The 16493-nt window shown below is 41.0% G+C and overlaps 1 protein-coding gene and 1 long non-coding RNA gene across 2 annotated transcripts; one reads left to right on the forward strand and one right to left on the reverse strand.

Moving 5' to 3' along the window:
- Nucleotides 1-1410: 1410 nt before the first annotated feature.
- Nucleotides 1411-12326, reverse strand: serpinc1 (serpin peptidase inhibitor, clade C (antithrombin), member 1). Its single transcript, XM_030727771.1, has 8 exons — nucleotides 12217-12326; nucleotides 9593-9959; nucleotides 6113-6328; nucleotides 5149-5286; nucleotides 3343-3561; nucleotides 2658-2832; nucleotides 2104-2168; nucleotides 1411-1614 (listed from the first exon to the last, which is right to left on the reverse strand). The coding sequence occupies exons 1-8, from the start codon at nucleotides 12324-12326 to the stop codon at nucleotides 1438-1440; spliced, it is 1467 nt and encodes a 488-aa protein (XP_030583631.1). The 3' UTR covers nucleotides 1411-1437.
- A 46-nt stretch (nucleotides 12327-12372) lies between these two features.
- Nucleotides 12373-13030, forward strand: LOC115778563 (uncharacterized). The gene is made up of 3 exons (XR_004019851.1): nucleotides 12373-12477; nucleotides 12591-12653; nucleotides 12934-13030. It is a non-coding gene; the product is annotated as an uncharacterized LOC115778563 (long non-coding RNA).
- Nucleotides 13031-16493: the final 3463 nt, after the last annotated feature.

Here is a 16493-nt window from a genome sequence, read left to right on the forward strand (position 1 = left end):
TGATGCAATTTCTGCTGCCAGATCTGTCCTGAAACCCATTTTTCATGTCAGTGGCACTTTTTGCTCAGATATATAAAGGATAAGTGACTTTGCCAAAAACTGTAGCTTCTACTTTGGCTCAAAATGACTTGATATAATTCATAAAATACCGGAAATCACTTTTTGGCACAACACCGGTCCCGAGCATGGATAAATGGGAAGGTTGAGTCAGGAAGGACATTTGCCATATCTGTGCCATACGAAATATGGGATCCATCCGCTGTGGTGACCCCTTGGAAAATAAGGGGGAAACCCAAAGCACCGCACACCTCAAGGTAAACAAGTGAGCAGGAGTCTGTGGATTTAGAATGACTTGAAAATGATTTGAAAGTATTTCTTATTCTTCAAATTCACATTCAAACAAATGTAATAAATCCAATGGTAATTTTGTGTGTGTGCTTATTTCTTTGCTCAGTAAGAACATTTCTGTGCCAGCACTGGTGAATGAAGCCCATTATCCCCACTACAAATGTCCAGTCTGCAGTTATGATGGAGGCACTGATTTACCTTGTTTTAGTTCAAATCTCTTAGTTACTGAGTTTAGTAGAAAGTTTGTGGTAGAACTCAAACAGCTGACTGCTGATTCAGCCAAATGGCTAATGAAAGTAATCATAAAAAATGTTTGAAATTGTTAGCCAGTAGTAACGGAGAATCGGCTCATCCTGTTCAGGGTCACGGGAGCCTATCCCAGCTGACACAGGGAGAGAGGCAGGGTACACCCTGTACAGGTCGCCAACCTGTTGCACCCGTTCACACCTATGGGCAATTTAGAGTGACTAATTAACCTAACCCCAGTAAGTGCATGTCCTTGGACTGTGGGAGGAAACCCAGACAGGCACGGGGAGAACATGCAAACTCCACACAGAGAGGTCCGGGTCAAGGTGGAATCGAACAAAGGCCTTCTAGATGTCATTCTAGCTGTGAGGCAGCAGTGTTGACCACCACGAAGCCAGAGAATCGGTTTATAGTGTTAATTTGCTAAAAGTCATTACAAAGTTGATGTGGTTTAAAGGTATTGGAATAACAGCAAAAAAAAACAAAAAACAAAGCCAATTCAAGGTCGCAGGGGAGCCCATGCCAGTGATTGTGGGGCGGGAGGCAGGGTACACCCCGGACAGGTGACCAATCTAGGGCTAACACTGGATTTGAACCCAGGACCGTCTTGCTGTGAAGCAACAATGCTAACCACTGCACCACCACGCTGCCCATTGCTCAGAAGTTAAATAAATACCAGTTATTATAGGTAATACTAATATAATAATTCCCATTACTTATAATTATAATATTTTAAATGAAATTAGCTAAAAGTTTTTAAAAAACTCAGTACAGTACATTTAATCATTTTGCATTTGCAATTTTAAATAAAGCAGCTTTGACAGTGATCACATCTGCTGGTTTTTATTGGTTGCACGGATCAGCCACGCGGCCCATGAACAGCAGCGTGTTGATGGTCGACTCTCTGATGAGCAGCAGAAAAGGCCGATCGGCCAGAAAAACCTGCCTGTGCACATTGATTGATCGTCCAACGGCGACCACGGCGCTGGCTGCTGCGGCCTCGCTGCCCTCCTCATTCACCTACAAACAGCAAACAGTGTTTAGAATCACCTCACTGCAGGGCTGAGCTCACAGTTTATTTAAATATGAAGCATGATGCTTCATAACTAAAATTAAGACCTGTAAGAGCTGCACTTGTATAAAAGTAGCTCAGAATTTGTTGCAACTTTCAGGATACCAATATGGATTTAGAAGCTTATGTTTTCATACTAAACAAAAAAAATAGACAAAAAAATTACTTTAAAAATACCCCAAAATCCATAAAAATCAAAAAAATTAAATGTTCAAAAACAATATGTATCTGAAAGCTATTTTTTCACATGTTTAAAATGTCTGGAAATTAATGACAAATTGTCTAAAAAAACATTTAAAAAGGGGAAAAAAGATGCACTCAAATGCGATCGCTTATTAAAAAAGTGATCATAGGCTGTAAATATAAATATAAATGACATCACACATCACTTTATCTGAGAAACCAGTTCTAAGCGATGTTAACAGTGTTTGACTGACCTCCAGGAAGGCTTTATGGTAGGCATCTGAGATATAGAGGCCATCACTGCTGTCCTCCAGCATCCCTGAAACACACAGAAGGGAATTTGTGTCTTAGTCTTAATATTTATTTGTGATATTTCATTGTTCCTATCTATTAATTATAACTACCATAATGTAAACCAAAAGTGGGTCAAGCTGCCTCCCTTCAGTCATCAGAATCAAATGCAGATAACTAGAATCCTGCTAAAACCCATCAAAAAACACAAGATGCTGCTTTATATGTATGTTTGCATCAAATCCTTTCATGATTTAACTGACATGAATCTTCAGGAAATAATACAGTTTGGCCTATTTGTGTGCAGTGGTTAAAACAATTAAAGCTTACTTTAAATAATTATGAATTCAGACTGTTTGAAAAAATATGAAAAAATGTGTCCAGATGTGTCCAGGCTGACCAAATATATTGATTATATTGATTATATAATAATTTAATGAAAAAGTATTAATAAAATTCATATTTAATCCAGTTTATGTGGACTCTGGATTGAGATCAAAAGTTCAGGTTTAAGCACCTGGCAAGCTGGCCTTCTCAGAGCTGAACAGGTCAGTCAGCCCCATGGCCTGTAGCTTCTCCTTCAAGCTGAAGCTGTCCTCCACCTTGAAGCGGGGGATGTTGACAGAGACGGACGTTTCCTTCATCTGATCCAACCAGCTGTTCAGTTTTGTCAGGTCCAGACTCTCCTCCACCTCAGCACACATACAGAGAGGTGAAGTGCAGCAGCAATATGCACCAGTTAACATGTGACGCTGTTAAATCTCCACATATCTGCAAAAAAGCCTTTTTTCACAGTCATATGGATCAAAGAGGAATGTAATACTGATAATGATTAGCCTTTAAAATAAGTAACAGCAGTTTTAAAAAAAAGCAGCAGGGGCCTTAGTTTGATTCTGATCTGAAGCCATTTGTCTTTCCCCATTCTCTCTCTCTCCCTGTTTTCCTGTATGTAAAAAAGCCCAAAATATTCCTAAAAAAATATTAGCAGCAGCCGTGCAGGTCTGATGGTGCTGAATGTAACAAAAATTCATTTAGAATTATTTGTAGATTTTTAAACTGCTCTTTTTCACTTTATTTAAAAGGGGCAGAAAATGTTATGGCTGTGATTTTTTAAAAGTACTTTAGAACAATAAAATGATAATTAAACACAGCCAACATGAGCTGGAAAAAGTGGGAAGAATGGACCTGCTAGTCAAGGTTACCTTACTGAGTGGAGTGCCTCTGCTTGGCAGAATGATGACCATGGTGATTTCATCTCCACGATATGGCATCTCCAGCAGCTGCACGTGCTCATCGGGGAAGTAGTTGTACCTGAACTTGGTCTCCTGGTACATCATGTTGACAGAGCAGGTGTGACCCGCACTGACGTGGAAGTCTGCGGCGAACACGTTGTCTTGATCAAACTTGTTCTTCCACTGACCCTAAGAGGCACAAAGTGTGGTCGGTCAGTGGGAAGTCACACGGACATCCAGCCATAAACGGGACTTTATCATTTTTCACTCTTGTGGCACACAGCAGCATGGCCATCGACTCAGCCTCCTCAGTGATAATATAATATAAAATAATCTGTGATAATATAAAAATGATCACAGATTATTTTTATATGCAGGTGATCTACAGCTTTATATTTCTTTTGCACTGTAAGCGCCCTGTTGAGCCAATTCATATAAAATGTTCCCAGCTGACCCTCTCAGAATGAACCAGCTGCTTTTGTAATAACTGTAGCATATTTAATGAAGCCATGTAAAATCTACTTTTGAGAAGTTCAGAAGAACAAAAATCAAATTTAAATGATAGCTGCCTCACAGCTGACCGCTTTAGAGGCAGCAGCTTTTTTTTTTTTTTTTTTACAAGAATTTAAGCATACCTGAAATCCAGACAAAATTTTACCTTCATAATATGAACATTTTCCAGGTGAGTCCTCTTCTACATGTATATGCCATACATGAATGCTGGTCTCTTATTCATTAGTATCACAGTTATCAAGTGAATCTCAAGTTTAACATTTGCCGAGTGTTAAAAATATGAGAAAATTATTTTGACACAGAAGGAATCAGAGCTAGAAGATGAGCATGGTTTCACAATGTAGCTAAAAGGGAGCTACAACCATGAATCCCACACCGTGATATGAGCTTAAAAGTTTATCAAAAATACACTTTTTTGAAGTTTTCACTTTTTTTGAATTATCAGGACACATGCAGGGTACCAGTGCTTGTTTCTGCTCTACATCACAGACGAATAACCGATGCAGTTTTGCTATTGAAACTATGGAATCATTCATTGATGCTCAGAGTTGGTGATAGAAAGCAACTGTGCTGACAAAAAACTAGATTTTTGATTTAGATTTGACAGCTGGAGTTATAAAATTGTGTGTGAAACTGATTTTGTTGCAGTGGTTAAAGGTGTTTTTCAGTCCTGAAAATATATGCGGCTAGCTCCTGCGCTGAAATTAGGAGGGCTCAAAAATTCTAAACAAATAAGGCAACTCAAAAAGCACCAATTCTGAGCCACCCCCTGTACTTTGAGGGCCTGCATGTCTATGGACTGTGGGAGAGGCTGTCAGAGTACCAGGGGAAACCCACACAGGCACAACATGCCAACTTCATACAGAAAGGCTCCTGCTGCTTAGTAGATTTGAAGAGGCGGCAGGTTTAAGCACTACATCAATGTGCTGCTGTAAAATTACACTGTATTTTTAAAATACAACGTTTCCGAGGATTTTTGTAAGTTGTTTCAGGATGGGGTGGCACGGTGGGTTCTCTCAGGGTACTCTGGTTTCCTCCCACAGTCCAAAGACATGTAGTCAGTGGGGTTAGGTTAACTGGTGATTCTAAATTGCCCATAGGTGTGAGTGTGACTGTGAATGGTTGTCTGTCTTTCTGTGTTAACCCTGTGACAGGTTGGCGGCCTGTCCAGGTGTGCCCTGCCTCTCGCCCTATAACAGCTGGGATAGATGTGAATGCTAATTTTAGGTTCTCAGCCCTGAGCAGTATTTGGCATTCATGTACCTTGAAGAAGATGGTGTTGACAAGCACCAGGATTGTGGTGGAGTCCAGTGACCCAAGCGGCAGTGTGTCCTGAATCCGGTTCTCTGTCTTATTGGAAATCCAGTTGTTGATGGTGACCCGGGCCTTCTCTGGGTTGTCCTGCACCACAGAACCAAGGTTATTAGTGTAACTGGTGTCAGACAAATAAATGTCCTTTTTGTGAGCCATGCTAAATTTGCAGTCTCTGCCTCCCTTGTACAGATTTTGGGAAAACTGGATTTTAATGTTATTTAAAAGGCGCAACATGTAGAATACAGTGAAAGAGGCCATTATTGTTCTGCACCACTCACAACACAAAAAAGTTTTTGTAAGCCTGACTTTCCTGAATTTCAAAATCATCCAGATCACAGTCATACTGTAAATTTCTAAAGGTTCACTACCTTTAAAACTCCACACACAAATATACACAAAGATAATTCCTGTCTAATAAAGCTGCTTTAATTTTGCTGCAGTCCATCTTGTAGCAGAAAAATCCAAATTCTTGGATTAATTGGACAAGTATAGATGTCATCTGCATCCAAGGAAAAAAGCCTCTAAATAAAAATGGTTAAACACAAACATAATAAAGATAACAGCAATGCAGGGAAGAGAAAAATATATGAACCGGCACTTACTGAAATTTACATAAGAATTCAATTGTCATTGACTTAATTTTTTAGAGTATCTCCCCACACTGACATCCTGTGGTTATATCTTCTTTTTATTAATCAAATTATTTTACTTTTTGATTCATTTTTAAAGTAATTTATTGTTGAACTCGTGTTTTATCTATTTATGCATCACTTAGCATATTTACTCTTGTTCTTTGACAGGTTTTAAATAAAGCTTTAACCAGTTTCTGTCTCTTCCTAATAATATTGTTTTATCTTCCTGATATTAAAAACAGTTCAAGAGCTGTTTTAAATTGAGATCTTTTCATTATTACCTTGAAGTTGAGAGGCAGCAGTTTGGCTCCATACACAGTCTCGCTAATGTTCTGGTACGTCTCGTTGAAGACAAACGATTTGTCTCCAAACAGTCGGTTGGCAGATATTAGTTCAGTGGTCTCGCCCTTCTTTCTGTACAGACGGCAGTTGAGTTTGGCGAAGAAGAAATGGACTTGATCTGATGTCTTTTCTTTGATGGTATTAAACTCAAACACCTGCAGGAAAAAAAGGTTTATTTTGAGCTACAAAACTGTGGAGGCTGTGGCTCAGGCAGTAGCTGGATCATCTACTAATCAGAAAGTTGGTGGTTCAGTCCCTAGCTCCTCCAGCCTGCATGCTGAAGTGTCCTTGGGTAAGATACTGAACCCAATGAATCCACTGGCGTGTGAATTTTAAAAAACACTGACAGTGCTTAGGCATAAAAAAATCCCTTGTGTGAATGGGTGAATGAGGCTTGTCGTGAGAAAGTGCTTTGAGTGCTCAAATTGAGTGGAAAAGCACAATGTAAGTAGCAGTCCATTTGATTTTTTTTATAATGAACAAATAAAATGTATATTAAAGTGTCTGATTTAAAAGTCAATTCACGTAAATATATACACACAAATTAATATATTTGTCGGTCCATCCATCCAGTTTCTTCCACTTATCTGCGGCCGGGTCGCTGGGACAGCAGCCTAAGCAGAGAAACGCAGTCTCCCCAGCCACCTCCTCCAGCTTATCCAGGAGGAACACCAAGGCATTCTCAGGCCAGCATGTTCTGGGTCTCCCTGGGGCCTCCTCCTAGTAAGACATGCCTGGAACACCTCACTCAAGAGGTGCCCAGGAGGCAGTCAGATGTCCAAACCACCTCAACTGGCTCCTTTTGATGTGGAGGAGTAGGGGGGCTCTACTCTGAACCCCCTACTCCTCCACATCAAAAGGAGTAGTAGGGGGGCTCTACTCTGAACCCCTTTCTAATGACAGCACTCCTCTTCTAAGGGAGAGGCCAGCCACCTTTCGGAGGAAGCTCATTTCTTCCACTCGTATCCACGATCTCGTTCTTTCGGTCACTACCCAAAACTCGTGACCACAGGTGAGAGTAAGGACGTAATCAAGAGGTAAATCGACAGCTTTGCTTTTACACTAGGCGCTCTCTTCACCACAACAGACCAAAGCAGCATCCACATCACTGCTGCCACAGCCCCAATCCGTTTGTCAATCTCCCACTCCCTCTCCCTCACTTGTTAACAAGATCCTGAGATAATTAAACTCCTCCGGGACCATGGCGTCAGACTGATCCAGCACACCTGAATCACATATAGAAGTCATTAGCAGGACTCTGGAGAACTTGACTGCAGACTGAGGAGGTAATTCGGTCATTTGATTCAGGTGTGCTGGATCAGGGACACATCTAAAACCTGCAGGACACCGGCCCTCGAGGCCTGGAGTTCCCTACCCCTGCTCTAAAACCTCTTCACCCATGACTGCAGACCTGAACATGGTTCCAACACTATTATTAAGTTTGAAGATGACACCACGGTGATTGGCCTCATCAGGAACAATGATGAGTCGTTCTACAGGGAGGAGGTGGATCGTCTTGTCGCGTGGTGCAACAATAACAATCTGCTCCTTAACACTCCATAAAAACCAAAAAGCTCATTGTAGACTTCAGGAGGAATGCAGACACTCACCCACCCATCCACATCAATAGTGCAGCAGTGGAGCGTGTGTCCAGCTTCAAATTCCTGGGGATCCACATCTCACAGGACCTCACCTGGACAACCAACTGCTCCAGCTTGGTCAAGAAGATTCACCAGCGCCAGTTCTTCCTGAGGACTTTGAAGAAAAACCACTTCTCTTCAGACATCCTAGTGAACTTCTACCACTGCGCCATCGAGAGCATCCTGTGTTACAGTCTGTTATGGGAACTGCTCTGTCTCAGATCGGAAAGCGTTGCAGAAAGTGGTGAAAACAGCTGAGGGCATCGCTGGAGCCTCACTTCCCACCATTAGCGACATCTACAGGAAGCGTTGTGTCAGGAAAGCAACTAACATCCCAACAGATTCCTCCCTTCCAGCCAATGGAGTGTTCAGCCCCCTGCCCTCCGGAAGGCGCTACAGGAGCCTCTGAACAAAAAACCACCAGTTCAAACACCACCAGTCTTCACACACATGCCCCACCTCCCACCCTCCATCACCTCACTCACACATACACTCACTAAATCCCCCCGTCTGAATATTATTGGACTACTGCACCAGTACTACCCCCCCCTTCCCGAACTGAGTATTTATTGTATTTATTGTACTACTTCTACTTTGCACTACTAAACCGCTAAGTGAGTAATTTTTTTGCACTCCATATATACATTATTGCACTTCTGTGCATATACTCCTCATGATATCATATGCTCTTTTTTTTTTTTAAATCACTGCTCAAGCACTTCTAGTTAGATTCAATCTTCAACTTGTGACCTATGCAATGACAATAAATTGAATTTAATCTAAATCTAAATCTAACGACCGAAAGAATGAGACTGCATACACAAGCAGTGGAAGTTAGCTTTCTCTGACGGGTGACTGGTAATTCAGACGGCACTCGGAGTATAGCTGCTACTCCTCCACATCAAAAGGAGTGAGCTGAAATAGTTTGAGCATCTGAATTGGATGGCTCACGGATACCTCCAAGTCCAACTGGGAGGAGGACCGAAGTAGACACAGAACACGCTGACGAGATTACATTTCTCGGCTGGCCTGGGAATGCCTCAGTGTTCCCCTGAATTGCAGGAGGTGGCTGGGGAGAGGGAGTTATGGGCTTCTCTGCTTAGGCTGCTGCCCCGCAACCCAACCCCAGATAAGTGGTAGAAAATGGATGGATGGATGGATGACTGTGTACCCCACCACAGTGGATTTTCAATTAAAATATTAAGATATGATTGAAGTGCAGATTTTCAGTTTTAATTCAAGAGGTCCAACAAAAGTATGATCAAACAGGATAGGACCGCCACTGCATGATACCCAGCTTTATCTATCTATGATCAGACAACACATCAATTAGTTAAACTACAGGAATGCCTTAAAGATATAACTCCCTGAAAAGCCTTCAGCTGATCCAAAATGCCGCAGTGAGAGTACTAACTAGGACTAGAAAGAAAGAGCATATTTCTCCCATATTAGCAACTTTTTTAGTGCCACCTTAAAGGCCTGTGGTACGTAGCCCATTAATAACAATCCTATTATTAACAATCAATTCAATTTTATTTATATAGCACTGCTCACAACAGTCACCTCAAGGCGCATGCCAATCACACCTTGATTGTTTGGTTAAACTCCACTCTGGTGGTGGACAGAGGCAAAATTACAAATAAAGTTTCATTGTCCAAAAACTCACTGGCCTAAATATATAAACAAGACAAAAGTAGAAACATTTTTAAACCCACGTAAGAGAGAGAGTCTGACTTTCTAAAGAAATAATTAAAGGATCACAGTGATGCAGTGTTTGACCTCCATGATCTGCTTCAGCGTCTCGTTGCAAGCTCCGAGTTTCGTCATGGCGAATGCAGTAGAGATGCTGATGGGGGACATAAAGATGTTGGACTCGGGGGTCTTGCTGAGCGCCAGCTGTCTGTACAGTGACAGAGCAAAGCGTCCGTTGGCCTTTGACAGTTCCCATACTCGGGGGTTGGTGGACTCAGGGACTGCCTCGGGTTCCAACAATGGAGCCTTGGGGGACTCAGGTTCGGGGCTGCGGTAGATGCAGTATGGCTCCAGAGGGAGGTCCTTGGGTTTGGCACTGCAGATGTCTGGAGGGATGGCGACAGAGAATAATGGCAGGAACACCAGAGCCAACAAGCAATCAGGAGTCCTCATCCTGGAAAGAAAACCAATCAGAAGTGAGCTTATGCTATTGTTGCGCAGTCCATTTATTTTCTCGTGTTAAGAAGAAGAATAAAGTCAATGAACACTGCATAATTCCATAAGAGCTGGAAATTCCCTCAACACCTGGCACTAAGTCTCTGGATCCATAATAATTAAGCATGAACTAAGAATAACTTTATTGATCCCAAAGCAAAATTTATATCTGACATAGCACATCTGCTATTTGTATGAGAGCTGAAAAGCCTGATGCCTGTGGGTATGAATGAGTTTCTGTATCTCTCCATTTTACAACAGAGAGAGGAGACTTCCAGTACTCATGTTTTTTGTTGCATACAGAAGTTATAAAGTGGGTGATCAGAGTTGTTCAGGATGGCTTCTAACTTCTTGAGTGTGCATTTTTTCACCACCTCTCCCAGCGCATCCAGTCTGGCTCCTCTTACAGAGCCAGCTTTCCACAGTAGTTTGTGATATTTCTTTCAGAAAACCAAAACAATGTCTCCAAAATTTTGTTACTGATGGGACTGATGGTTCATTCCACATAAAATCAGAAAGAGAAAGAGAAAACTTTCTACCTGACAACCTAAAAACACGATTAAGGTCTGTTAGAAACTGAAACCAAAAGCCAAAATCTAATACCAAAATATATTTTTTGTTCAGCATGATTTTTGTCTGTGAACAATTTTGAGCATCAAATTACAGAATATACAATAGTTTCAACATTACACCAACTTAATGTCTACGACAGAAGAACAGAAACAATTCAGTTCAATACAACTGTATTTATATAGCACTAGTTTACAACAACAGTCACCTCAAAGAACTTTATATTGTAAGGTAAAGCCTATACAATATTAGAGAGAAAACCCCAACAATCAGACAACCCTGTATGAGCAGCATTTGGTGACAGTGGGAAGAAAAAAACTCCTCTAAACAGGAAAAAACCTCCAGCAGAACCAGGCTCAGGGAGGGGCAGTCATCTGCTGCGACTGGTTGGGGCTGAGGGGAAATAGAAGAGGAAAAAGGAGGGCACAGGGAGGCAAGAAAAAAAAACAGAGAGAAGGCATTTTCATGACATGCAGCAGTGGCGTATAAGTACATGGGAAGTGAAAAGATGGCTGTGGCTCAGGAAGTAGAGCAGGTCATCTACTAATTGGAAGGTTCCAGTCTGCATACCAAACTATCCTTGGGTGAGATACTGAACCCTGAGTTGGTCCTGATGCATTCATCAAAGTGTGAATGTTAGATAGAAAGCACTTAGCTGTAGAAGAAAGTGCTTGTGTGAATGAGGCATGTTGTATAAAGTGCTTTTAGTGCTCAAGTACAGAAGAAAAGAGCCATACAAATACCAGCCAATTTACATTTTTTATTTGTTTTTTATTTTATTTGTGGGAAATTCTGTAACACAAGTAAGAGATGGTTCAGGGTCACCTGATCCAGCCCTAAGTATGAGCTTTATCAAAAACAAAAATATTGAGTCTAATCTTAAAATTAGAGAGTGTCTGTCCAGTGAATCCAAACCGGGAGCTGACAGCTGAAGGCTCTGCCTCCCATTCTACTCTGAGAAACTAGGAACCACACGTAAGTATTGGTACCCTGGATGTTTGATCTGATAATTCATTGACATCTTCATCTTAATTTTTCATGAAACTTGTTTTTTTATGACCAAAAATGTTGTACACTATACAAAAATTTCAGAGCCCTGTCTATAACAATTGATCTATTAGTCTGTCCATCTTTTATGCCATACAGATGTAAAACAAACAGAGAATCGAGGGTTCCTTGCACCTCTGTAACCTTCAACTGCTCATTTGTACAAACTTGAGTCTGCAATCTACCATTGGCTGTTTTAGCCAACTGGTTTAGCCAGAACTAAATAGCACAGAGGCAGCAAATGACCACGAAGTCCCTAAAGTCACATGGCACAAAGTACCAGAGTCACGTCTTACACGTCGAGGTACATGCTGATTTGTTTAACCCTTGTTGAAATCAGCAGACAGGATCAACAAAAATACAATATATTGTTTAAATATCAATATTTAACAAAGGGCTAACATCAAATTCAGCACATTTGGGTCTCAAGTGTGTAACAGTTCAAAAACAAACAAAACATTTTCAAGTACCACAACTTTGAGTGCAAGAGCTTCAACATTTTTAAAATAAGACATTTCCTTTAAGAATTAACATTTGCTATGTGGCATCATGATAATGATAATAAAATAAGAATAATAAAATTAAGCATTGGTTCTTACTCGAGCAGGTAGAGCTGTGAGTGTTCAGACAGGCAGATGTGTGTAGTTTGAGCTGAACTCAGGTCAGTGTCCTGCAGAGCAGCTAAACAACAAATCAACCTTTGAGACATTGATCCACTGTTAGTCAGCAACTGAGAGTTTAATACCAGGAAAATACGCAGCTGTCAACAGGAAGACACACTCACCTATACACTGATCAATAACAGCAAAAAACTCATAGATCAAAATTTACTCTTGGGATCACAATTCATATATTTAAATGTGAGAATTTTAAGAAAAAGTGTTTATTTATTTTACTTTCATTTATAGAGGATCGATTAAAATGTTAACTTGGTGGAGCGCCTCGGTTAATCAACCCTCTCTTTTTAAAACAGCTTCCTTCTTCAAACATTTTTGGGCTTTTTCAGAACAGCAAAGCTGGGAGAGAGAGAACAGGGGTAAGACACAGCAAACGGTGATTTACTGTAAATAGTCCGGCCTGTTAAGGTTCAACACACAGGCACATCATGTACATTGTATATAGTGTTATTATTTATTAGTAGTATTGTTATTATTAGTAGTATTAAGGTTAATCTTGTTTGTTGATTTTATATATATTCTTTTCTAATAGTGTAAATTATTATATTTATATTTATAATAACTGCGGCTGCTGTTACACCCAAATTTCCCCTCTGTGGGACAATAAAGGCTGTTTCTTCTTCTTCTTCTTGAACCCAGGTCTCTACAGTGGCTTTATGGCATATGGGTGACCTGCTCAACCTGCTGGAGGAGGTGGCTGTGGAGAGGTTCTTCTGATTGTCTCCCCCTTACAAACAGATTTCAACAGCAGGTGGGTGGAGCTTCTGGTGTCATGTCAAAGTTACCCTGGCAGAACTGTATCCACATCCTTGAGAGCGTGCAGAGGAGGAGGAGTGAAGCAAGGCAACTGGCCCCGTCCCCTCCTCTGCACACTCTCAAGGACAGTGATATTATTTCTATCAGGGGTAACTACTTAAATCAGACTCCTTTCCATGGATGTTGGAGTCCATCAGGGATGCCCTTTGTCACTGATTCTGTTCATAATTTTTATAGACAGATGTTCGAGGCGTAGCCAAGTGGCTTCTGCCTTGGTGGAATCAGAATCTCATCTCTGCTTTTTTGAGGATGATGTGGTCCTGTTGGCCTCCAGGTCGCACTGGAGAGGTTTGCAGCCAAGTGTGAAGTAGCGAGTATGAGAATCAGCACCTCCAAGTCTGAGGCCGTGGTCCTCAGCCAGAAAAGGGTGGAGTGCCCTCTCCAGGTCAGGAACAAGTTCCTGCCCCAGGTGGAGTAGTTTAAGTATCTTGGGGTCTAGTAAAGAAGTAAAGTAAAGAAGTTGAACCAGTACTTCAACTTTTACCAGAGTATTTTTTAACACAAGTACCTCTACTTCTACTTAAGTACAGAATGTCTGTACTTTTGCCACCTTTGTTGCTAACAGATCACATGCTCCTTGTCCTCCACCTGTTTTCTTTTTCTTGTAGTCTTTTTCATATCAACGTTGATTCTAAACTTTTTTTTTTTTTTTAACTTCAGCCACAGTAAATGTCTCATGGAAAACAACATTGAGCAACGCACTTATTTCAGCCTGAATGCCACTTTTTATTATTTATTTTAATGGCTGTCACTCTCATGGAATCTTTGGAGAGCTGCCCCTTTCCTGGCTTCCTCCTCAGACACTATTATTTAAGTTTCTCCTGTCAAAATATAGATATTACTGTAAAGATTTAATATTTATATATCATATCACATTTGACTTCTGACCCCTCCTTCAAGGTCAACATATTGATCTGAAGATCAAAGTGATAATACTAGTATGGAGAGCTATTTAAAACTATGTTTATTGCCCATATATCATCCCCTATAGGCATATAGGGGATGATATATGGGGATTCTAAATATGACATTACTGTGGACCTCTGACTTCTTCAAGGTCAAATAATATTTCATAAATTGTCTTTATGCACTGTTAGTAAATGAGCGCCACTGATTCTAAGCCCAGCAACAAATCTACAATGTCTGTAAAAGAAATGAATCAAGCTTTTGTAATGGTCCAAAGTCCAGACCTCAATCTGATTGAAATGCTTTAGAAAGAACTTATATGAGCTGTGCATGCGCACAGATGCAGTTAACGCCTTGAGGCAACTGTTTGGTGCTATATAAATAAAAGTGAATTGAATGCCTGCAAACCGCAGTGAACTGAAACAATGTTGTACAGAAGAGTGGGCCAAAATTCCCCCACAATGAGGAGAGACTAAAGATGGAAAACCATTACTGCAAGTTATTGGTGCTAAGAGTTTGTACAAGCCATTGAATCACAGGGGGCACTTAGTTTTTCACAGGACTGCATAGGGTACATTCTACAAAAAGAACTATAAGAGATTTCAAAGGTGAGATTATATCATTTTGCATAAAATCAAGAGACTCACTTCAATTTATAAAGCACCAAATCACAACAACAGTCACCTCAAGGCACTATATGTTGTAAGTTAAAGACCCTACAATAATAATTCTCGCTGCTCTAACACAATAATTTCCCTTGTGGGATCAATAAAGTATCAATCAAATACAGAGAAAACCCAATAATCAGACAACCCACTATGAACAAGCACTTGGTGACAGTGGGAAGGAAAAACTCCCTTTAACCAGGAAGAAACCTCCAGCAGAACCAGGCTCAGGGAGGGGCAGCCATCTGCTGTGACTGGTTGTGGGGTATAAACACAGAGTGAAAAGAGGTGAGTGAAGAAGAAACACTCAGCATCTTAGGCCTATTGCAGTATAACTAAGGGATGGTTCAGGGTCACCTGATCCAGCCCAGGACTGAAGCTTAGTCAAAAAGTAAAGTTTTAAGCCTAATCTTAAAAATAGAGATTGTGTCTGTCTCCTGAATCCAAACTGGGAGTTGGGGCCTGAAAGCTGAAGGCTCCCATTCTATTCTTAAGTACCTGAGAAGAAAGCCTGCAGTCAGAGTGAAGTGCTTTATTGGGGTAATATGGTACTGAGGTCTTTATCATAAGATGGGGGCCTTATTATCCAGCATTTTAGATCAACTGAAGGCTTTTCAGGGAGTTTTTAGGACGTGATAATAAATTACAGTAGTCCAACCTACAAGTTAAGATAACAAAACTTTTTTTTTTTAATTTTCTTATTAGGGTGGACAAGACTAAGAGTCAGGCTTTCAAATGAATTAAAATTTGAAATTTTTATCATTTAAAAACTGTGATGTGTCAGAAACACGCTGCATAAACTGCGCAGTGTGTCCAGTTTATCAGCAAAAAGCGCAGCTGCAAACACAGCGGTGGAGACCGAAGCTGCGGTTTTAACGCATCGAGATCCTTCGTTATGTCGCACAGAAAGGCCGACTCACACAGACACCTTTCATCCCGGAGTCTTTTCCTTTTCCTTCTATGACCTGGCAACTTTCCTCAGGCAGCTCATCACACCTGTGTGATGAGGCATGTCACCAAATTCAGAAGCTATTTCCTCCAGAAAACCTGAAACTGCCAGTGATTTAAACCTTTGTCTCTTACAAAGTTCCCAGTCTGTGTTACGGTGTTTATGTCTTCAGGACTTTGCGCAGCGTTTCCTGCTGTGTGACGCAGCAACGCACTGTCAGCTCACCTGAGCAGGTCTCCCTCTGCATCTTCTCCCGCATCTGTCCCGCTAAATCCCTCTTTTCCCTGCACATCGCAGGCGGGGAAAGAGACAGTTTACCTCTCATGTTCGTGAACAGGTCCTCTGCCTCCCACTTGTTTGGAAAAATTCCTGTTTTCCACTTTTCATTTGGTCATTTTTGAGGGTCAGGCAGCTTAAATGTCACTGTAAAAGTGGTGACCAATGTTTTTATCTGCTGATCACTGATCAATGTGTCATTGGCCATGCGGGGAAATGGTTAGTACACAGGGATTTGTAGTATAAGCGGTGGGAGCGCCATTTACCCGCGGGCCATTAATAATAGCCATATGAAATCATCCTGTGGATCGGATCTGGCCCACAGGCCTTGAGATTGACGCGTGATTGAAACTAATATATTCATCCTGCTGTAACCAGGTTTCTGTAAGGCAGAATAAATCAATATGTTGATCAATTATTAAATCATTTACTAACAGGCACTTGGAAGAGAGCGAATGTTTAATAATCCACATTTAACTGTTTTACTCTTCGGTGCTGTTGAGGATGATATTTTGACAGTCTCTATGGGGATTAGGTTTTGGGAGAAGAAGCTGCAGAGAGGTGTCAAAGTCTCCAAATCTGCAATT

Source organism: Archocentrus centrarchus, chromosome 4 (genome assembly GCF_007364275.1).
Source record: "Archocentrus centrarchus isolate MPI-CPG fArcCen1 chromosome 4, fArcCen1, whole genome shotgun sequence".
NCBI classification, from domain to species: Eukaryota; Metazoa; Chordata; class Actinopteri; order Cichliformes; family Cichlidae; genus Archocentrus; species Archocentrus centrarchus.